The 23,994-nt window shown below is 41.6% G+C and overlaps 1 protein-coding gene across 1 annotated transcript in view; it reads right to left on the minus strand.

Annotated features, from left to right (window-relative positions):
- The window catches only part of LOC124856655 (metabotropic glutamate receptor 7), a 197,983-nt gene that overhangs the window by 72,388 nt on the left and 101,601 nt on the right, over window positions 1-23,994 (minus strand). The window contains exons 3-4 of the mRNA XM_047347353.1: window positions 8,142-8,277; window positions 7,523-7,677 (exon numbers count right to left, since the gene is read on the minus strand). Coding sequence (XP_047203309.1) covers window positions 7,523-7,677; window positions 8,142-8,277 — 291 coding nt within the window. The remainder of the gene's footprint in view (window positions 1-7,522; window positions 7,678-8,141; window positions 8,278-23,994) is intronic.

A 23,994-nucleotide genomic window follows, 5' to 3' on the forward strand; every position in this document is an offset into this window, starting at 1 on the left:
ATGATAGAAGCAACAAGTATGGCGGTGAAGACATTATTTATGTTTGTAAAAACTCACTAAACACTCGCAATATAACTACTGGTTTCTGTGATGATGAACATATGAAGATGAGAACCTTCTCCATCCGTTGTTCTTGCACAGAGTCACTGTCTCCTTTTCCATATTAACTGTAGTTTATGGATGCTCTCTTTCTGCATTAGAAGGAACACTGAACAGCTCAGGAAGCTCCGCCGTCTCGTCTCCGCGCTATGTAGCGCCCCCTGGTGACGACTCATGCTTGGTTCCCAAAGCTGGTGGAACCACACATTGGTGCTCAACCTATCAGTTAAGTTTTGTTGCCTCACCTTGTTTTTTTTTTAAAGATATTTTTTCGGCACTAGAGGCCTTTATTTTTGGTAGTAGGTAGACAGGAAAGAGGAGCAAAGAGAGAGGGAGACATTCAGCAAAGGTCTGGGACAGATGCCAAAGGAGATTCAAACCCGGGACAGCCGATTTGAGGACTATAGCCTCAATAAGTGGTCACATGCTAACCCCTACACCACCGTCGCACCCAGCTGTACCTTGTTTTTATGTTGTCTTTGTGTTTTCATCTTGAACTTGTTTTATCATGTAGCACTTTAAGATTTACTTAAATATAAGTTGGAGTTTTAGGGAATAATGTCAGATTTCACATGGATGCAGACCTCTAGTGGATATTTCCCACCAGAACTTTCATTAGAACATCTGTTGGTGAGACTTGCTGCAAATGTAGCAGGAAGGTGTTTGAAGCACTTTGACAACATAAAGGCAGCCAATTAAGAGCTTCTGCTGAAGGGTGGTCAGGCTGTGTCTTGGAGATAATGAGAGGAGCTCTGACCACGAGGATCAGCTCGGGGTAGAACTGCTGCTCCACTGAGGTGGTTCATCTGATCATCTGGCTACTATTCAGGGGTGTAGAAACATCCAAACTATAGGATGTTCTTTGTTTGGGCTCATTTCTGCAGCAGCAGGGAACAGCTGAGAACGTCTGAGCTTGAGGTTTGTCCTTCAGTCCTCAGAGTCACTTTGAACTTCCTGAGCAGAATAATCAGAGCAGAGCAGAGTGTCTTCCTACTGCTTAAGAAGGATTCACTGAGGTTCTGGTTTCACTCCATGAATGAGGGTTAAAAATCTCTGCAGCTGTAAAATGTTTTCATGTTTTGAATCATCAGTTTTTGCTTTCACTCTGCTGTTTGCTTCAGGATTTTACTGAAGGACAAAGATAGCTTCTGCTCCCCTGCAGAATACAAACACATGCAACAGCGACGCAACAGTTCAACAAACTGCAGCAGCGACCTGCAGGTCACCTATACACGTCCAGCCCAAAGCAGCAGCAGCCTGATGAGATGTGAGCTGGAAGATGATGTTACCAAGGGTTCGTCAGGAGGGCAACCTGCCAGTTGACCTCTGGAGTTGTCACCTTTTTTTTTGTTTTTACATCCTCTTCGCACTCAAAGAGACCCTGCTAGGATGTAAAAAACTCAGGCTGAAGGAGAATGCTGCAGGGTGTTGGTGGGGTCTTCAGAGTGTTTGAGGTATACAGTGTGCTTCCTAGTATATGTGATGGGTTGTTAAGGGTTTGTACAAAACTTTCATAGGAAACTAGGGGTCAGTGACCTGGGTCCTGTGCACACCAACATGTTTTCGTCATGAACAATCTGCAGCTAAATTGGCCACACTGGCCTTATGACTAGACCCCAGCATGATCATAATACACAGACCGCACTCCACGTAAGGTATTGCGATTCCCTGGGCCACATACAGGTCCTTCTCAAAATATTAGCATATTGTGATAAAGTTCATTATTTTCCATAATGTAATGATGAAAATTTAACATTCATATATTTTAGATTCATTGCACACTAACTGAAATATTTCAGGTCTTTTATTGTCTTAATACGGATGATTTTGGCATACAGCTCATGAAAACCCAAAATTCCTATCTCACAAAATTAGCATATCATTAAAAGGGTCTCTAAACGAGCTATGAACCTAATCATCTGAATCAACGAGTTAACTCTAAACACCTGCAAAAGATTCCTGAGGCCTTTAAAACTCCCAGCCTGGTTCATCACTCAAAACCCCAATCATGGGTAAGACTGCCGACCTGACTGCTGTCCAGAAGGCCACTATTGACACCCTCAAGCAAGAGGGTAAGACACAGAAAGACATTTCTGAACGAATAGGCTGTTCCCAGAGTGCTGTATCAAGGCACCTCAGTGGGAAGTCTGTGGGAAGGAAAAAGTGTGGCAGAAAACGCTGCACAACGAGAAGAGGTGACCGGACCCTGAGGAAGATTGTGGAGAAGGGCCGATTCCAGACCTTGGGGGACCTGCGGAAGCAGTGGACTGAGTCTGGAGTAGAAACATCCAGAGCCACCGTGCACAGGCGTGTGCAGGAAATGGGCTACAGGTGCCGCATTCCCCAGGTCAAGCTACTTTTGAACCAGAAACAGCGGCAGAAGCGCCTGACCTGGGCTACAGAGAAGCAGCACTGGACTGTTGCTCAGTGGTCCAATGTACTTTTTTTGGATGAAAGCAAATTCTGCATGTCATTCGGAAATCAAGGTGCCAGAGTCTGGAGGAAGACTGGGGAGAAGGAAATGCCAAAATGCCAGAAGTCCAGTGTCAAGTACCCACAGTCAGTGATGGTCTGGGGTGCCGTGTCAGCTGCTGGTGTTGGTCCACTGTGTTTTATCAAGGGCAGGGTCAATGCAGCTAGCTATCAGGAGATTTTGGAGCACTTCATGCTTCCATCTGCTGAAAAGCTTTATGGAGATGAAGATTTCATTCTTCAGCACGACCTGGCACCTGCTCACAGTGCCAAAACCACTGGTAAATGGTTTACTGACCATGGTATCACTGTGCTCAATTGGCCTGCCAACCCTCCTGACCTGAACCCCATAGAGAATCTGTGGGATATTGTGAAGAGAACGTTGAGAGACTCAAGACCCAACACTCTGGATGAGCTAAAGGCCGCTATCGAAGCATCCTGGGCCTCCATAAGACCTCAGCAGTGCCACAGGCTGATTGCCTCCATGCCACGCCGCATTGAAGCAGTCATTTCTGCAAAAGGATTCCTGACCAAGTATTGAGTGCATAACTGTACATGATTATTTGAAGGTTGACGTTTTTTGTATTAAAAACACTTTTCTTTTATTTGTCGGATGAAATATGCTAATTTTGTGAGATAGGAATTTTGGGTTTTCATGAACTGTATGCCAAAATCATCCGTATTAAGACAATAAAAGACCTGAAATATTTCAGTTAGTGTGCAATGAATCTAAAATATATGAATGTTAAATTTTCATCATGACATTATGGAAAATAATGAACTTTATCACAATATGCTAATATTTTGAGAAGGACCTGTAGATGTTACATGCTACAATCACCAATCCATTCTCTCCATGCACAGATTAAAACTGTGTCATTCCGCTGGCCTTTATTCACCTTCTGGATGCAAAGCAAGAACCCCTTGTTTTCATCTCGCTCCCTCCTGCTGAGGAATGAAGAAGTGTAGATGTGGTCAAGCTTCTGCACAGAAATCATCTTTACCTACATCCTTTCATGCTGATGATAAAGCTGCTCCTTGTCATGAGTGTCCTGTGGAGCTTCCTGGAGCCTGTGGTTGGAGCAACATGGTTAGCAGCCATGTGCTGCATGTCTGTAGCTCGGGGCATGGCTGGATGTGGTAGGACCATCATGAGAACCTGCTGCTGAGGTGTAAATCATGGTGAGGATGCAGGAGAAGGTCTCATGGAAGATGGTTGTGATGAGTGTAGTCAGGTCTTCATCCAGTGTGATGAAGGTGGTGTCACTGATTGACCTCTGAAGGTTCAGCTTCTGATTTCATGTCAGAAAACTTCAGAATCCATTAATCAGACTGAGGTTTCATTTGTCTCCATATGGACATTAGTGTCCCGTTGCTTGTTGGACTGAACATGGATAATGTGTCCATTCAGGACAATCAGCTGAAACAGACAGGAAACATCTGAAGATAAAATGATCATCTGTCACAAGGGACAGGAAGCAGGTTTCATTGAAGAAGTCCTCATCCACCCATGTCCCCTGGTCTCACTGGGAAGTCAGGACTGCTTCAGGAAAGATCTGGAAGGATCTTCATAGCAGAGTTGAGGAAAGCTGCTGCTTCATGAAACTAAAGGAGATTATGATAAATGATCCCTTAGTTTGAAATCATCATAACTAATCAACAATAAAACATTTGTTATCAGAATTATTCTGCTGTGAAATCTTTCAATTATTTTATTCTCATTCATTAATTATGGAAAATGTTGGTTTAATATTAACCAAACGTTTGTTCATAACTGAGCCTTCATTAAACCTTCATTCAGCAATAGGATGATGAAGATGATGTTAGGGTTTCTTTCTCCCACTTTGTAAACGAGTATGTAACCCAGCTTTAGGAGTCAAGTTTAGGGTAATCTAAGTCTTCTAATGAAGAGGTAGGTTATGATTAAAATATGTATTTTAAATTCCACCTCAATAAGGTGCCAATCAACAAATTAACTTAAATGAAAAGTTATGATTATTGATTGCAACTCAAACATTCAAAACCCGTTTACAAATACCAACAGAATCAGGCTAATAAGTTAAAAATATAAAGTTGAAGAAAAGGAAATAGCCCTGAGATCTCAAGGAAAATAAAAGGAAAACTAATTCCAACCAAATAATTCCCCTGAGTGCACTCAACCATAATATTGTCCTACTAACCCTTTTAACCCCCACTGTTCATCATGACCAGGTGACTGCACTTCCATTTAATTTGACAGGGTTACAAGTAGAAAAGCTTAAGAACAAAAAAATTATATTTTAATGTAAACAGTTGTGCAGAAAGAGACAGAAGGATCCATATTAATAAGACAACACAGCAGTTTCTCCTGTCAGCCTGTTTGTCTGATGGCTTCTAGACAAGCTGAAAAAACAACTCGTCTTCATCACCAGGAGCATAGCCTCAAGCTAGAAGTTGGGTTTGCTTGGATTAGGAGCTGGTGGTCATCTTCTCCACTGCCATCATTCAGTGTGGTTTGGATCATCCACCAAACCGGACAGGTCCAGACTGCAATGAATAATCAGGGCTGACCTTCCCTCCATCCAGGACTTATACAGGTCAAGGTTCAGAAAAAGGGCAGCAAACCTCTCTGCAGACCCCACACACCCTCCACACAAACCCTTTAATGTTTTTACCTTCAGGTGGCGCTACAGAGCGCTGTCTGCTAAAACCAGCCTCCACAGAGACAGTTTCTTCCTCCAGGCTGTTTCTCTGATGAACTCTCAACAGTCAGAGCTCCAGAACAACACCATGCATGATTGGACTGATCTCACATTATATTCTGTTGGAAAGTCAATTGTGTTTATATGTACATTTAATAAGAAATACTCTTCATTATTGAGAGCAAAGTGTACCGGAGTCAAATTCCTTGTTAATCTGGACAAACCTGGCAATAAAGCTGAATCTGATTTAAACAATTAAAGGAAGGGAAATAAAAGATGAGAAATAATGAAACATAAATACAGAATAATTTCATAAACTGAGTGTAAAATAAAGCGCCACATTACTGATCTTTCTGACATGCTGCAGCCAATCAGATGACTAGTTTGTGTCATATTTCAGATACATTCAGAGCTAATTTGGTAAACCCAGATAGCCGCATATTAAAAGCGAAGCATTTCAAAGTTAAAATCACCCACACCACCACCTCAGTTGGTCCCACTAAAAGTTCTGCACGTTATGAGAGGTGCAGACGGGCAGAGAAGCTTCACATCTTCTGCAGATCTTTTAATGCTTCAGCTGTTTCTTAGCATGTCAGAGAAAAACAAGCGTCTCCTTCAGATTTATAAACCCAACCCGGTGCAACATCCCTCTGCTCAGCCTTCGATGCTGAACCTAAAACCAACCTCACAGATCCAGAAAACATGCCTGGATGGTTTTAACTCCAGGCAGATAACTTCCCTTTAAATGTCAAAAAAGTCATCAAGTAGTTTTTCTGAGACGGAGTCTTTTAGCCTTTTCTTTAAATCTTTAATCATTATGTCTGTAAAAAGGTTAGCAGTGCTGAGTTTTCTCTGTGATGCACTGGAGGACCTTCAGCTTTCTCCCCGAAGTTCCTGTTTCCTACCGAGTTTGACCTAATGAAGACCTTTAACTGACCTGCAGCACATTTCTTCTTTGTTCTTCTGTCTGCTCATCTGTAACGCTCTGAAATGTCACTTCATTCAAATATGTCCTGATTGAGTTAAAGGTTAAAACAGAGCTTGGTCTAAATAAAAGCTGTGCTGGAGCCTATCATAATTTATTTAAACGCAAATTTAAATTAATTCTTCTTCCTCGGTGGAAATGTCAACAATAAAAATCAAACTTTTCCGTGGAAGTTGATTAAAAATAACCCATCCATGTGTGCTTCCTGCAGACGCAGCAGTGCTGATGGAGGCGGAATAATGATGACACATAATCAGCATCAAAAGAGTCGTGTGCAATTTAGTTTCACAGGAAACCTGGAGTTGATGTTCCCACTGCTGATTCAGTTTTCCAGCAGTTCTGCTTATTCAGGAGGCAGGAAACGTTGGAGGAGCAGCAGAGATGAGAGCATGTCAGGAGGAACACAACAGGGGGAAAAAGAAAGGAGCTGATGAGCCAGCTCATGAGGTCCATTTCATAAGACAGCTAAAACGAGCAGAAAACTGGAGCAAACTTCACAGAAACTCTAAAGAAACAGAAGAATCATCTCTGATGAAAAACCTCTTCACATCATTTAGAGTCTCATCTTTAGACAACAGACCCAGTACTGATCCACATTCTTCAGGCTACTGCCTTCATTATAGGACATGATCTTAATCAACATGAAGAAGAATCGGTGAACAGTAAAGCATGGAGACGTTTGAAACACTTCCTGGGTTTGTAAACTGATAACATCTGCATCTTCTGCAGGTCTTTAAATGTGGATCATCTAGTGCTACATTTGAAGACTAATTAGTGTGGAAAGCAAACACTTCGGCCTGGTGTTCCCCAAGGATCTGTTCCGGGAATACTTTATTGATTCTGTGTTTCAAAAGCTAATTTGTGAGACCAGAATAGAACCTTTAACAGTTCCAGTTTGCTATTTTTCATCCAAGTTCTGACCAGGAGTCCTGCATTCATAAACATTCAATGTTGTTTGAAGCAGAGTTTATAAATTAAACTGGGGATATTTACTTATGTTTGTGGAAACAATGAGACCAGTCCAGTGATCTTCCTGCTCTGGGATCCTCAGAAGGAACCAAACTAGCTCCTGATTGATTTATCATAGAACCAACTGAAAATCCAGAAAAACCCCAGTAGAGTTAAAGGTCTGATCTGGTGTTCCTAAGGACCTGCTCTGAGACTCTCATGAGGAAATGACCTCAGTGAAGAAAACTAGGATGATTTTAATTCAGCATCTCAACATGGAGATCCTCAGTGAGGACAATTGTTTAACAGTTCAGGAGCTCCTTGGTGATGAACTCACCGCTGATGGTGGCCCTCTTCGGTAGGATGGTGATAGCTCCGACAGCAGCTTCTTCCAGCTGGTGGATGGGACTGTTCTTGGATCCCCAGCTGTCGGAGCCGATCCACAGGAAGTGACCGACCTGATCCGCTCGCTTCGTGGCGTTCAGGATTCCCCTGCACCCAAACACAACCCAGAGCTCAGAGACGTCCAGAAACAGCCATCAGAGGAGTTTCTACAGAAGCCTGGAAGGCCCGTCAGATTTTTCCTTTTCTCCAAAGTTTAATCCGCTTCTTTTGAATTCTCTAATTATTCAGTTCAGTTTTATTTATAAAGCACCAACACATGTCATCTCAAGGCCCTTTACAGTCATTTATATTGAAAAATGATTCCCATTATACTTTATCATTTTTATACAAACAAAACATCAATGCTTCTGGACAAAAGTCAGCATTAAAAGCCAACTTTAAATGATTATTTCCAACAAAATAACAGAATTATGATTGATAAATAAATAAATAGTTGTAGTTAAAATGCAAACTGCTCCACCCACTACTAAAAGAACGAATGAATGACAGATAGAGATGATCTGCAGCTGATTAAGAAGCAGCATTCAGTTCAAAGGAGAAGGTCCAACTACCTGATATCTTCATCTGAGGCGAACAGAACCACAGCTCTGGCGTAGCGGGTGTCCAGCAGCTGACGGATGATTTTATCAAAGTCAGAAGGTTTGTGGTCGTGGGAGATCTTCAGTGACTGAGCGATGCAGATTCCACCTGGGGAGATAAAAACATCATCTATTAAAACACATCGTTGGACTCCAGTGGAGAACTTCAGGCAATGAATTGACCTTGCAGGAAGATTCCTAAAAGGTTCAGAACCGAGGTTTGTTCTACAGGCTGAAGGTTAAAAAAGTAGGAAGGTAGCAGAAGGAAGCTGCTCCCTGACATTTCTCAGAGCTCCTCTTGCATCGGCTCCCATCTTCAGGCTGGCTGTGATGGAGGAGCTGCTAGGATCTACAAAGACCGCTTTAAATGCAGACTTCTGCCTACAAACACTCTTCTTCTGAACTACAGCTGTTTGTGTTTGAGCGCACCCTGTTGTTCGTCGTCCAGCTCAATATAATAAGGATTTCATTCAGGAATCTTCTGAATTTCTTGCTGATTTTATTCCTAACTATTTTAATTTGTGGTGATTTTAGCATCCGTGTTTGTTGCCCCACTGACCCACTGGCCTCTGAGTTTTTAAGGCTTTTGGCTTCTTTAAAACGAACACAATCAGTAAATGAACCAATGCATCACCTCAGGCATACTCTTGACCTAGCTATATCCCATGGACGGTCCATTTCATACTGCAATAGTTCTGAGACTGCCATCCCATGTTGTTTTCTCATACATGCAGCTCCCTGTCCAGCCTGGAGGCCTTCTCACCGCTGCAACTGCTGGACAGTTTCCTGCTGCTTTCACGGACTCTCAGTTTTACTGACTGGTCTCGATACATCTTTACGTACCAATGACTTGCTCTGTCTTCACCTGCCGTGAGATCCTGGACTCTTCTGACACTGGTAAATTGAAATGTTCCACACCCAGATCTGAGCCTTGGCTGAACAACAGCCCCACAGGTGAATTCAGGCACCAGAAAGGCTGAACGGCAGTAGAAGAAGAACAAACTGCCTGATTCTTTGGTTTCATTAACAAACATTGCTGCTCGAGATCTGAAAGATGAAGACAGCGGGAGTTACAGGAGCCCAGATGGTTAAATAAGTTAGAGGGAAAGCAGGTTCCTGCACTGTGTCAATGTGTAACTGTTTGGTTAAAGACAGAAGTGTCAGAGGTTAACAAGCTGCTGGAGCTGACTGAAACCAAACAGCCAGAGAACTGTCTCTGTAAGCAAACAATCTTTAAGGGAGACTTCTGGTAATGACAGCTGGTTCTACAAAACAATCAGACATACACTTTATTAAACAAAGTTTATAATCTAGCTCAGAGACATCAAGAGTTTTATAGGAACAATAAAGGAAACCCTGAAGAGAAACTCTGAATGTTCAGAGTAAAATCAACTTTATTCATAGGCCTCACAAATCAGACCAACCCCAACTCCTAAATCCAACATGGCAGCCTTATATCTGATCTGCTGAGAATCTGCAGCAACAACCTTTTTTATGTCCAGTGATGCTGTATTCATTTTTTACTGAGCTCTGAGTGAATCATTTTAGTTCTGCAGAACACAGACTGGAATCTCACCTCCACCTGCTGCTGATCAGCTCCTATAAAGAGGCTTTAGTTCTTATTTCCTTCAGCTTGTAGAGAAAACAGCAATATTCTCTGTGATGTTTACTGGAAAAGATGAAGTTTTACCATCTAATTAGAGGAGCTGATGAGTGTCGTTCATAGAGAATAGAAGCACATGAGTTTATCTTCACCGTGTTGTGACAGAGAAACATTATGTTGATGGACCACCTTTCCTAATGAGGTGCTGCAGCGTTTCTGGAGAATAAACACTGGATACCTCTCATTATTTTCTGTTATAGAATATGTGCTTAGAAGGAGCTGTGCAAATCAGTCAGCAGACACTGAAAACAAGTGAAAAGATAAGCAGAAGATAAAAAAACACCTCTGAACCCGCTGAGGAAGCAGGCCATAACTGAGGTAGGTGTGAAGACGGTACATCAGCAACGCCTGATCACACCTCTGCATCTGTGACTGGAACACTGAAAGCGCCGGGATGCTGTGGGAACCAGCCTGGAGTCTGGGGGTTGTCATAGTATACCATGAAGTTATGGTGGTCAACAAGATGATGGGTGACCCTGAATATAACTCATGAAACCATGAAAGGTCAACATATCATTCATTTCAGACGTTTAATGATTTAACAGAACTTTTCTTTTTCCAGGGTGAAATAATTAAAGATTTAACCAGAATGAGCTTCAATCATGTGACACATGTTGGTAGAAACATCTCATTTCCTTCAAATCTGAGTCCAGCTCCAGCAACAAACTGCTGTTAACTTCTCCATGGTGACCTGTGCACCATCTCACGCATCTCATTTGATTTTCAGCTGCAGCACTCTGCATCAAATATGAGGCAAGGCTGAGCTGATCTGTGCTCAGTCAACAAATGAATTAAACATGTGGCACTGCAGCAGCCTGCCCCACGCTGCCCCATCACATCTCATATTTACAGCCTCCAGAGCATCAGAACCACATTACCTTCATAGTGTTGGACAACAGCAACAAGCTGCACGCTGGAAGACATCGGATCAGGACTCAAGCTGAAGGATTCCCAATGACAAAATGTATCTCAGCTGTCTGATTTGCATGGAAATATTCCTGATCCAGTGTTTCAGAGTCTCCTAACATCCACAGCTTCAGATTGACTCTTCACTGAGCCCATAGGAGCTTCCACTTGGTGCCCAACCAGAGTCCATTCCTCCTTTAGGTAAAGATATTGAAAAACTTCCTTTTCTGTGCTTCTTTTTTCAGATGTGGACCACGACTGGATCAGACATCAGGCTGTGTTCAAGTTTTTTTCTAATTTCAGTGATCTCCTGCAATCTGGTCTCCAGAAACATGCATCAAACATCAGGAACACTTAGACGCTTTCCACAGTTTGGATTCAAAAAACTGCTGATAATTTTCTGTTTAACAGATGTCCTCCAGATATATCTGCCTGTTCCACCACATCACCTGCTAGAAACAGGGCAAGTGATAGCAGAAAGCTGCAATCTCAACGTTTCGTTTATTTTACATCTACTTGTCTGGTCACCATGGAGATGAATCCTTCTGTAAGTAAAAACGAAGCTGCTTCAGATTCTAAAACAGGTTTGTTAAGCTAAACAGGGTTCTTTAACTCCAATCCTATAACTTTTAAATACTTTCCTGGTCCGACAGGTGAATGAAATGGCTGAATTACATCCTCAGCATGCAGCGGCGCTCCACAGAGTTCTGCTAATGGCCTTAATGTTTGATTCTGGTGTTTTGAAGCACAAACACACCTAAAGGTTGTATGAAACCAACTCTGGAGGGATGAAGGTTAAGACCTCTGATATAAACAGTAAAAAGGTAAAAAAGTAAAAACTGAGTCTTAAACTGAGTTAGTGTCAGCAGTGTTTCCATGGTTACGGCAGGTCCGTTTAATCCGTTCATCACCATATTTCAGCCTGTATGTTCACACCGACCGCTGCGCTTTCAGACCATCAGCGTAACAATTGTACAGCCGGGGTCCAGCGGCGCAATCATTCTCTGAACATTAAACAATGAAGAGGTCTTATGGTGAGGTGGCTCCCTGGAGCCAAGAGGTTTAAAGTGCTGAGCACAAACTGCAGTTGATCAATGAAGGCATTAAAATTGCCAAGGAGCAGCGGTTGCAGAACCACTCCTCCTTTAACATCTGCACAGAGAAACCTGCACACAATGGTCAAGCAGCTAGGATGCAAATTAGGACTAAATTATCTGCTGGCGGTCCTTAACTCAATACACCCGAGCTTTACTGATTCTGTACCAATTCCAGATGTTGTATTAAAACATTTACAATGTATCGAATGCTAAACCAGTTCCAAACTGGAACCAGAACCTGATTCAAACTGGCTCAGAAGATGCATCAGGAATAACAGAGTAAACACTGATCCAGATGAACATTCCTCCTTCAGCTCAGTTTATCACTCCGTTTTAGTCCGGCTTACCGCCGCATTCCTCTGGAAGCAGCTGCAGTTAAGGCCTCTTCCAAGGTGGAAGTTCCTGTTGAGGAAGATGAGTGATCAGCCTGAGGTTAGGAGGACAACTCGTCATCATCGCCTAGATTCCATCATCTCAATGCTCATCATCATCATCATCATCATCAGAAATAGGGCTGAGGACTCAACCCTATTTCTGCTATTTTCCATAGTGTAAGGGTGAAGGAGCGTGGTAAGGCATATTGTGCCACTTCCTGTTTTCACTGTTGAACTCAGTGGATTGTTTGGTGTGTGAAGGCTCTCTTGATTTCTCTTGATGGCGAAAATCATGAAAATCTCATAAAAATAAATAAAACTCAGACAGAAAAGACAAATAAAACAATGTGGCTTATTGAACATGAGATCTCTTGCTTCAAAGACTTTGTTAGTTAATGATTTGTGACAATCAGATGTCACCCAGGATTATAAAACCCGCGGAAAATAAACTTTCGTTGCCATTTCCAGCATGTCTCACGGGACGACGCAACGGAGGCGCATATCTAGAGAGACAAAAGATCGCAGGCGAACTTTTTCTCCACACAGCCATTCCTGGGAGAGCTTGAAAGCTGGACATCTGTCTGATACAAGAAGGTTAGAAGATTCATATGCCGATCAAAGACCATGCCGACACCCAGCGCAGGTGAAAACCCACAGAGGTTCCCTCCTTGTTGATTCAGTCGACTAAGCGGTTCTTCATATTTTCAGTCCCCCCCTTGTGTTTCTTCAGAGCTGACCCATGGACCTATGCTCAACCAATGGACAGAAGAAATCAACGTTTTGTTCTTTTTATATTAAACCGGATAGATGTATTTAAAGGTCTGGGCAAGATGAGGCAGAGTTAAAGTGATTTAGAATCACCAGTAGTTAATCCAAGGTATCGTCTTGTTGCATCCAATATTGATTGAAGTGTTTTATGCTGAGTGTTTGAGTTGCTGTGCGGCTGAATTGCACAGCGTGGATCAGCAAGGTGAATGTTCATGTTTTTCTACGGCTGATCAGTTTTAGATAAGATCAGACCCTTTGTTCGAGATTCAGGGCAATCAGCTGCTAGTGGCTAAGGGCACAGCCCACCGTCTACCAGCTGATCGCTGAAAATCAAGATATTAGCACACCAGGAGGACTTCTCTTTCCATTTAACCCGAATTGCACATTTTGTCCATAAAAGTGCTGGTTTGATCTTCATAGAAAACAAAATGTGCAAATATTTTTCTTGTATTATTATTGTTAGGTAGTCATTTTTACCCCTTTGTTTAGAATAATGCTTGTTGGTTAGGTGAAGGTTTTTGGACCAGAATAATGGTATATCAGAATTATATGGCTTCAATAAATCTTCATAGATATAATTAAGAGAAGCGTTTGTGTTTATTTTGTGCAAGAGTGATTTATCTGTCAAAACAAGGTCGAAGTTCCCCCACCTTCGGTGAAGCGGTTGAATAAACAGTGACATTTTGTGGTTCTGGTTAATAATTTATCAATTATTAGTGATGAATAACTAATTGTAATTATTAAGAATTTTGAGCCCATGACCACAACACCAGAGGACATCCCTGATTTCTATTTGTAAGTAATGATTTTTGGTTAAGAAATTATTTTCCTGATTTTCTTAATTATAATAAGTGTTAAATACAGATAAGGTTATTATAGTGGGGGATTTTAACATTCATGTTGACACTGAAAGTGATAGACTAAATATAGCCTTTAAAGCCTTTAATGCTATCTTAGACTAAATTGGCTTTGCTCAAAACATTAACAAACCTACCCACCTTTGTCTTCATTCTCTGGACCTTGTGCTGACATATGGCATTGAGTGTAAAGACATAACAATATTTTCTCATAACCCTGTCCTGTCTGACCATTTTTTAATAACTTTTGAGTTTAATTTAATCGAGTATTTCACACCTGAAAGAAAATTTCATTATAGTAGATCATTATCAGACAATGGCGTAACAATCTTTAAAGAAGGTGTTCCAATTTTAATTTCCCAATTATCTGAGAAATGCACAGTGGAGGGCAATAATTTTGTTTCTTCCCCTTCACAAATTGATTCTCTTGTTCATAGTGTTACTTCATCATTGCGTGATGCATTAGACAATGCAGCCCCCTTGAAAAAGAAGGTAATTATTCATAGGAGGCTAGCTCCTTGGTTTAATTCAGAGCTGCGTACTTTAACGCACAATGTTAGAAAATTAGAGAGAAAATGGCGCTCTACACACTTAGAGGATTCCTATCTGGAAAAATAACCTACTGTTGTATAAAAAGACACTTCGCCAAGCTAGAACAGCTTATTTCTCAACATTAATAGAAGAGAACAAGAATAATCCAAGGTTTCTCTTTTGTACAGTTGCTAAACTTACACAGAGTCATAGCTCTGTTGAGCCATCCATTCCCTTAGCTCTCAGCAGTCATGACTTTATGGGATTCTTCTTAAATAAAATTGATTCTATTAAAAATGAAAATCTTTGACATACTCCTGAAGATGATTACTTCATCCTCAGCAAGTGAGACAACATTGGAAATAACTGTAGAACCTGATCTGTGTTTGGACTGTTTTGATCCTGTGAAGCTTCCTGAGTTATCAGAAATATTAGCTTCATCTAAACCTTCAACTTGTATGTTAGACCCAATCCCAACCAACTTATTTAAGGAAGTGTTCCCTCTGATTACCAGCCCCATTTTAGATATGATTAATCTATCTTTAGTAAATGGATCAGAACCACAGGCTTTTAAGGTAGCTGTAATTAAACCTTTACTTAAGAAACCTTTACTTGATCGAGATGACTTGAAAAATTGCAGACCTATATCTAATCTTCCATTTTATCTAAAATTCTTGAGAAAATAGTTGCTAATCAAATGTGTGAACATTTACACAGCAATGACCTGTTTGAAGAGTTTCAGTCAGGTTTCAGAGCTCATCATAGCACTGAAACAGCTCTGCTGAAAGTCACTAATGATATTCTTATGGCCTCAGATAATGGACTAGTGTCTGTTCTGGTTCTGTTAGATCTCAGTGCTGCATTTGATCCAGTCGACCATAATATTCTCTTAGAAAGGCTGGAATATGCTGTAGGGATCAGGGGAACAGTGCTAGGCTGGTTAAAATCTTATCTGTCTGACAGATTCCAGTTTGTTCATGTAAATGATAAATCATCTTTAAACTCCAGGGTTAATTGTGGAGTACCACAGGGTTCAGTACTTGGGCCAATTCTCTTTACTATATATATGCTTCCAATAGGTCAAATTATAAGGCAGCATAGAATAAATTTTCACTGTTACACTGATGATACTCAGCTTTACTTATCCATAAATCCTGATGAGCCCAACCAGTTAGATAGACTACAAGCATGTCTTGAAGATATAAAAACTTGGATGACTTTAAATTTTCTGCTTCTAAATTCAGACAAGACAGAAGTTGTCGTCTTTGGACCAGAGTCTTTAAAAAAGAAACTGCTTAGTCAATCACTTAACCTGGATGGCATTAAATTAACCTCTGATAATAAAGTAAAAAACCTTGATGTTATTTTTGACTAGGACATGTCATTTAAATCCCATATTAAACAGGTTTCTAGGATTTCCTTCTTTCATCTCCGGAACATTGCCAGAATTAGAAATATCCTGTCCAGGAGTGACGCTGAAAAACTAGTCCGTGCATTTGTTACTTCAAGGCTGGACTATTGTAATTCTTTACTATCAGGATGTCCACAAAATGCAGTTAAAAGCCTTCAGCTGATTCAAAATGCTGCAGCAAGAGTTCTGATGAAAATTAAAAAGAGAGATCATATTTCTCCTATGCTGCTGAAGGACATAATGACCACTTTCACCCTCTTCGCTACATTCTCACACTACTCTCCAATTTTGCATTATTTTCTGTTATTTCAGTTTTTAACTTTATGTTCTCTCTATTCTCTTCCCAGAAGCTACACCTGGCCTGACTCTGTGTCTACCTGTGACACCTTCATGGAGGGGGGCATAAGCTGAGCAGCTGCTGCTTCCAACAACTTAATGCTCACCTTCTATACAGATGATCCACATGGCCCTGTCTTTTAGTGTTTAACCATTTCTCTCTCCTAGACATAGCTACTGGCTGAGTTTCTACTGTAACTAACTATATGTGCTCTCTTTCATCCTCTAGACTGGCTCAGAGTTCATCCGCTTAGCTCTCTTTCTCTCCTAGATGTACCACTGAAGGAGCTAGAACCATCAAAGGTTTACTTTCCTTCCCATAGAAAGGACTCCTGGATCAGTGCTTCTTTGTTCTCTTTGTGTCTCTGCTCTGTTCTCTCAAACCTCCAGTCGGTCGTGGCAGATGGCCGCTCACACTGAGCCTGGTTCTGGTTCTGCTGGAGGTTTCTTCCTGTTAAAAGGGAGTTTTTCCTCTCCACTGTCGCTACATGCATGCTCAGTATGAGGGATTGCTGCAAAGTCAACACCAGTGACTGTCCACTGTCTCTACATGCTCATCCAGGAGGAGGGAATGCTGCAAGTCACTGACTGGATGCAATCTGCTGGGTTTCCTTAGACAGAAAAACGTTTAACCAGTTTGAATAATAAACTGAATCTTACTGGTTGATAATTGGGATTAATTCAAATGTACTGTACTGGGAATCTGGATGGTTGGATTGAGTTTGTAAAGAGCCTTGAGATGACGTGCTGTGAATTGGCCCAAATAAATACAACTGAATTGAATTGAATCATCAACATCCAGAATCCATCATCATTATCATCATTATCATCCAAGATCCATCTTCACTCAGAAAATACTTTCTACAACGTTTTGACAATGTTCGTGACAACGTTTTTAAAAATATGACAGGCTGTTTTAAATTCATATGAAAAATTGTTTTCCTTCCTTCAGGCTGAAGGTTAGGGTTGCCAGCTATAAAGTGCAATCAGTACGAATTTTCTTTTGTCGCAAGTGCAATTAAAGCTTTTAATCAATTAATCGGTGGAAGGGGTACTTCAAGGTTCTACTTAACTCTGTGGAGGAACAGCACCTCTACTTCGAGCTTCTCCCGGATTGCCAAGCTCCTCACCTTATGTCTAAGGGAGTGACCCGCCACCCTGCAGAGGAAGGTAATTTCAGCCGCTTGTATTCAGGATCTCGTTCATTCTGTCATGACCCTTAGTTCATGTAGAAGGTGTAGAGCTGGTCCAACCACACTGCTCCTCCTGAAGTTGAAGTTCGACTATCAATCAGACTTTCATCTTCAACACCCTGGCCTTCCCACGGAGGCTGAGGATCCCCCTGTGGTTGGAACACACCCTCTGGACCCCATTCTTGTGAAATGTGGCCACCATCCGGGTCTGCCAGTCCAGAGGCACTGTACCGACCGCCATGCGATGTTGATGAGGCGTATCAGCCACAAGAGCCCCAAAACATCCAGAGACCTGATATACTCAGGGTAGATCTCATCCACATCTGAAGCCATGCCACCACAAAACTTTTAGACCATCTTGGTGACTTCAGGCTGGGATAGGGTGACCAGATATCAAAAATCCAAATGCGAGACTGTTTTGGTCCCTGGCCTCCAGCGAGACTCAGGAGTGACCTTACTTTTTTCTTATGTGTTTCAGGTTTACCTTGCTGCCACAGGTGTGATGTATGCAGCTCGTCAGCCACGCCATATAGAGCTTCACCTCAGACGCGTCCCTTGCCCTTAAGGGGTTATTTCCTTGTTTTATGTTACACCCCGTGCCATGACTGAGCTGGGTTGTAACAGAAACAACTAGGATGCTTATATGGGACATTGTGGGACACGTTACCAACACTCTGCTTTGTCCGTTAGTGCAAAAACAATGAGTTAGCACAAGTTGAAAAATACTTTACAAGCTTTTAAAGTTTAACCCTGGTAAGCTGGCTGCTTTTACCTTGTCTGTCTGGCAGTCATCTCTCGGTTTGAGAGAAGAAGAGGTCCCACGTGGATTCTTCATTTATTCTCCTTCGTTGGCCAACGAAAAATTCATGAAAGAGGTTCCTGGAATAAGAAGGCCAGAAATTTCACTTTGCCGATCGAAGACGTGAGTTTAACATGTAACCAAAAAAACCACAGAGTTTCAAGGACATGCAACTTTCACTCCTTGCTTTGTACTAGTCGACTGCTGACGGTCAGATTATATTTTTCCTTTTCGCAAAGGAGGCCAAAAGATGGAGATTGACCACTTTCTTGGAGTTTAACTGCGGATGCGCAGGAACTCTTCAACCCCTCTCTCTCTCTCACTCGCTGCCCCAGAAGGAAGACTTCAACAAGTAAAATCCACCTTTTATTTTTATTTCTTTATTAGGCATAACTTGGGCAGGGTAGAGGAGATTTAGTGCGAGTAGAATCGCCACTTATAGTCTAGTGTGTTCTGAATTGTGTGTGCATGCCATTGTTCTTTTGAAACGTGATTACTGTTGATTTCTGAGGCCGCCGAATCTCGCAAGATTGTGCTTTTACTGTGCGAACACCTGAGAGCAGGTGCGCTGTGAAACTGGACTGCTATAATATGCATTGATTTCTTCTAAGCATTTACCCAGCGCTTGAATGGGTTCATAGTCACCTGGTGACATCGTAACGTATAGCTGTGTGTCGTCTGCATAGTTATGATAACTTACATTGTTGTTTATTAAAGTCTGAGTTAGGGGGAGCATGTAGATATCGAATAGGAGGGGCCCTAAGATGGACCCTTGGGGAACGCCACATGTGATTTTTGTGGTCTCTGATGTTAAGTTACCTACTGACACAAAAAAGACCCTGTCCTTCAAGTAGGATTTAAACCAGTTGAGTGCTGTACCAGAAAGGCCGACCCAGTTTTCCAGGCGCTCTAATAAAATGGAGTGATCAACAGTGTCGAATGCTGCACTAAGGTCCAATAATACCAGCACCGTGGTTCTTCCACAGTCTGCATTTATACGGATGTCATTGAACACCTTGACAAGAGCAGTCTCTGTACTGTGGTGAGGAGGAAGCCTGACTGGAAGACATCGAAGCGGTTGGTCGTTGTTAGGAAGTTGTTTAATTGTTGAAACACAGCTTTTTCAATAATCTTACTGATGAAGGGGAGGTTTGATATAGGCCTGTAGTTCTGTAGTAGCAGCAAGAGGGACGTGTTTATTATTTGTGTTAAATCAGATGTTATTACAGGCAAAGCTTTCTTAAGGAAATCTGTCGGTAAAAGATCGAGACAGCAGGAAGAAAAGCTTAGTTGCTGTACGATTTCTTCTAAATTTTTGTAGTTTATTTGGTGAAATTGGTAAATTTAGTCAAAATCAGTTCTAGTTGGAGACAACATTGGTCCTGGAGTTGATGTGGATGTGCTGACTGCCTCTCTGATCTTTTGGGTTTTTTCAGTGAAGACGTTAACAAATTCATTGCAGGCCCTGGTAGAGTGGAGTTCAAATGCTACAGTTACAGGAGGGTTTGTTAACCTGTCCACCGTGGCAAATAATACACCAGCATTGTTAATGTTTTTACTGATGATCTCAGAAAAGAAAGATTCTCTTGCATTTTTCAGTTGTAGGTTATATCTGTATAGTCTCTCTTTATTGATAATATAGTGAACCTGGAGTCCAGTCTTTCTCCACCTGCCTTCAGCTTTTCAACACTCCTTTTTTTCACTTCTGACTGGTGGAGCACTTCTCCATGGAGACATTTTCTTCCCAGAAACGACTTTCACTTTAATTGGAGCAATTGAATCAATGATGTCTGAGATTTTAGAATGAAAGTTTTCTACCAGCTCATCTACAGTGTTACAGGGCAAAGTGGAGGTAGAAGAGTAAATCTGGTTAAAGGTTTCAGCAGCACCGTCCTTAAAGATGCGTTTTCTTATCATGTCTCTTTGGTAAACTGAGTCATTGGAGATGATGCTTTCAAAAATAATAGAAAAGTGGTCAGATAGAGCAACATCAGTTACAGACACCTTGGAAATGTTTAGACCCTTAGTGATGATCAAGTCTAAAATATGTCCCTGTTTGTGCGTTTGCTGTTTAACATGTTGAGTCAAACCAACATTTCTAAGAGTGTCACATAGATCTATTGGACTTCTGCCTTCAGGATTGTCCATGTGAATGTTGAAGTCTCCCACAATAATTAAACAGTCATAATCAACACATATCACTGATAAAAGCTCATTAAAATCACTGATAAAGTTTGTTTTGGATTTAGGAGGCCTGTAAATATTCAAGAACATGATTCGGACCGGGCTCTTTACCTGGAGAGCCAAATATTCAAAAGAGTCAAATTTGCCCAGAAATACTTTTTTACTCTCTAATAAATCTTTAAACAAAGTGGCCCCTCCATCTTTTCTTTGCTGTCTGCTCTCACAAAGAAAATTGTAGTTTGGAGGCGTCGCCTCTATCAGAATGGGAGCTTCATTAAATTCATGTAACCATGTTTCTGTTAAAAACAGAACATCAAGATCGTAGTCAGTAATGAAGTCATTGATTAAAAATGATTTTCCTGACAGAGATCTAATGTTAAATAAAACCAGTTTATATGACTTAGTTGCTGATATTAACTCTGTGTCTGGTTGTACCTGACAGTTTATGGCTTTCATTGATTGTTTATTAGTGTCTCTTATCCTTTTAGCTTTCTTCTTTCTGTCACATATAAGCACAGAGATTTTACAACTATCTCCTATTAGGGGCCCAAGTTTTACCTGGACATGATCATTTCTGATAGAGTTACCACTGGGACCCAGACTGTATCACAGAGAAGTGATTTGAAGGTCCTGATTAGGAGGAGATAGATTAGGAGGTGGTGGAGGTCTGCAGCATTTGGAAGATGTTGGTTTAGTAGCAGGTCCTCGGCCACGGGGGGTGTTGAATGGAGAAGATGTCAGAACCATTTGGGTCCCGATTTTAAGAGCTCCTTTCATGTTATCAGAATCCAGTAAAGCAAAAAGCAGGCTCAGTGGGGAGATGGGAGAGTTCTGTGGGGTCTGGGTCGGGGTCTGGGGTGAGGGGGGTATAATGGGGGGGTCCACTTCTCCTGTGGATTTCGACGGGGAGACCTTTTGTGATGACCTCTCTTTCTCAGCCAACTGGCCGGTTGTTTCTGCTGGAGCTGTTGGAGGCAGCGTTATCATTGTTGTTGATACTCCATGTTTTCTGCTGAAGGTCGAAGCTGCTGGTGGATTATTTACTGAATAGAAGAGATTAGATGTGAGATGTTTGGCTCCTGACTTGTTCAAACAGAAACCATCTTGGTTGAAGAGTTGTCTTTTTTCCCAAAAAATATTGAAGTTGTTGATGAAGTTCACAAGTGTGGTAGCACATGTTTTTTTCAACCACTTATTAATCATCAGAAGTCTTGAAAAAAATCTCATCTCCACAGAAAATCGGTGCAAAGGGTCCGCTGAGAAACACATTGATATTGAGACCTCCAACAATATTCAGCAGACGAGTGAAATCCTCCTTCAATCCTTCTGATGTTTTCTTAGCCACGTCATCCATGGCTCCACAGTGTATGATAAGGTTTTCTAGAGACGGGCGCTTTTCTGTGATTGTAAGAATATTCTCTGAGATATCAGACACCACGTTACTGGTACCAATCAGAACTTCTGTGTTTTTCTTGTTGCAGAAGTTTTTAATCCCATCCACAGCTGTGTTGCCCACTATTAGGGTTCTTGGTCTGGTGGGGCGCTTTTTCTCTGGCAGCTTAGGAGAAGACTGCTTAGAATGAAGGTTGTTCTAAAACCTTTTATTGTTCTCAGAAGATGGATCATTTTCCTGGTTTTCATTCTGTAGTGAAGCAAATCTGTTCTGGAGGAGAACTCCATTATTTCCAGCTGTCTCACTCCTATCAGTTGTTGTGACAGCATCTCGCTGTCAAAGTCTCCTTTTCCCAGGAGAAACGGGGGCATTTCTCTGTAATTCTGGCCATTCTAATTTATTTAAATGCTGAGATCTTCCAGTGAGTCGTCCACCTTGATTTTTTGGGCATGCGCCTAAAACATGCCAGGTGGGTCTGCCGGTAGGTTTATTCCCAGTGTTCTGATTGCCGGCTGAGTTGTTGAGCTGGCTGTCACTGTTTGGGATCACAGATAGAGTTGAATCATCGTTGTACCTCATATTCACCTCCACATTCACTTCTAGTCGATAGATTTTCATCTCCAAAACAGACAATGTCTGTAACGGTTTCACAAAGTCCTCTGTGGTGAAGGGAGGCATCTTGTGCTGATTTCGAGTTCGATTATGAAAACATCAAAATCCTTTAAAAGAAAAACAACAAATAATCCTTGGGAGTCGCTGGTAAGAAGTTGTTTTAGTCCAATATTTCCGTAATTTTGGCTAAGAGATAACAAGTTAGGAGTAAAAGAATGCAAGCAAGCAGGGAGCTTAGGAGAAAAGCGTCAGTGCAGGCAGAGAGGCGGAAGCAGAAAAAATATGCTGCACTGTTGCTATCCTGGCTTTAGGTTTAGGTTTCACTCTAATGGTTTGGTCAGCTGATTTAAATATGGCATCATCAGTTCTCTATCATGCAAACATCATGCAGAGGACCTGGTCTTCCTGCACAGGTCCTCTGACATTACTTCCTGCAGTTTTATTATTATTCAGGATGCAGACAAAGAGAACAGGGGGCCGCGACGGTGAGGGTGTATCTCTGTGTTAGAGGTCCGAAAGAAACACCGAACCGGTCTGCTCCGACTCTCAGAAAGCTCTTTAAAGCTCCTCTCTGATGAACTTTCTTTGTTTTACAGAATTGCTGATGTTTCCTGCAGTAGAACAGCAGAACTGGAGAATCAGACTGACAGAACAAGATCTCGTACTTGGTGAGGTGTTTTAGCAAAGAGTCACAGATGAAGATGAGATTTTAATGAGTCCAATGGAGAAAAGTCTCACATGGAAGTTTTTTATTTCCTGATTTAGGCTGAAGGAAAGCTTAGACAATAAAGATGGATGTATAAAACCAGTAGCATTTAGATTTTTACTGCTGTTATTAAAAACATCAAAATAACCACAGAGACAAAATCTTCTCTTTGCTGCTGCACAAGATTACAGACATCATGATCTTCTGCGACTCAGTCCAGTCCTCCTCTTCCTCAGCCAGGCATTTGGAATGTTGTTTTCTATTGTCTTGGTGAAAAATGCATGGATGTCCCTGGAGAGGATGTGGTCTAAAAGGCTGCACATGTTTTTCTAAAGTCTCTGTTGGGCTTTTCAGATATATTTAACAGTTTCATTACAATCTGCTCTGCACAAGAAGATATCTGCAAACCTTCCAGCGTTTCACGTAAAAACTTTGTTTTTCAGTCCAGCTGAAGCTCTTCTGAAGGTTTTGCTCTTGCATCAGAGAGGGATAAGAAGTAAAGAACAACGTCTGATGTTTCCGAAGCTTTTCCAGCTCCAGATCAAACTAGCCTCCAGCGTCTCTCTTTGTTTCCAGCGGTAAACATGCAGACAGCTTTCAAAGCTGTGAATGTATCTGCAGCTCAATGACGATCATGTGACCTGCAGCTGACCATAGCTGCTGCTGTCATCTCCAACATCACAGTAAATCTTCTCTGAATACAGGCAAAGACCTTTGATATCCTGCATCAGTCATGGCCTCAAACGCCTCTGATGATGATGATGATGATGATGAAAGTGGCTATGCCTGTTTCTGATTCCTCAGCTCTCTCAGCAAACCTTTTAGAACTCATTTAATCAAACATGCTAAAATATTCATGATGCTTTATGTGTTTCTACATTTTTAAAGAGCAGGACCTGCACACGGTTTCAGGGAGAATCTTCTGATTCATCATTGAGCGCCGTCTTGCTTTAATCCAACTAGATTTCTCAAACTATACATTTTAAAGATGAGCCC

This window comes from Girardinichthys multiradiatus, chromosome 20 (genome assembly GCF_021462225.1).
Source record: "Girardinichthys multiradiatus isolate DD_20200921_A chromosome 20, DD_fGirMul_XY1, whole genome shotgun sequence".
Classification (NCBI taxonomy): domain Eukaryota; kingdom Metazoa; phylum Chordata; class Actinopteri; order Cyprinodontiformes; family Goodeidae; genus Girardinichthys; species Girardinichthys multiradiatus.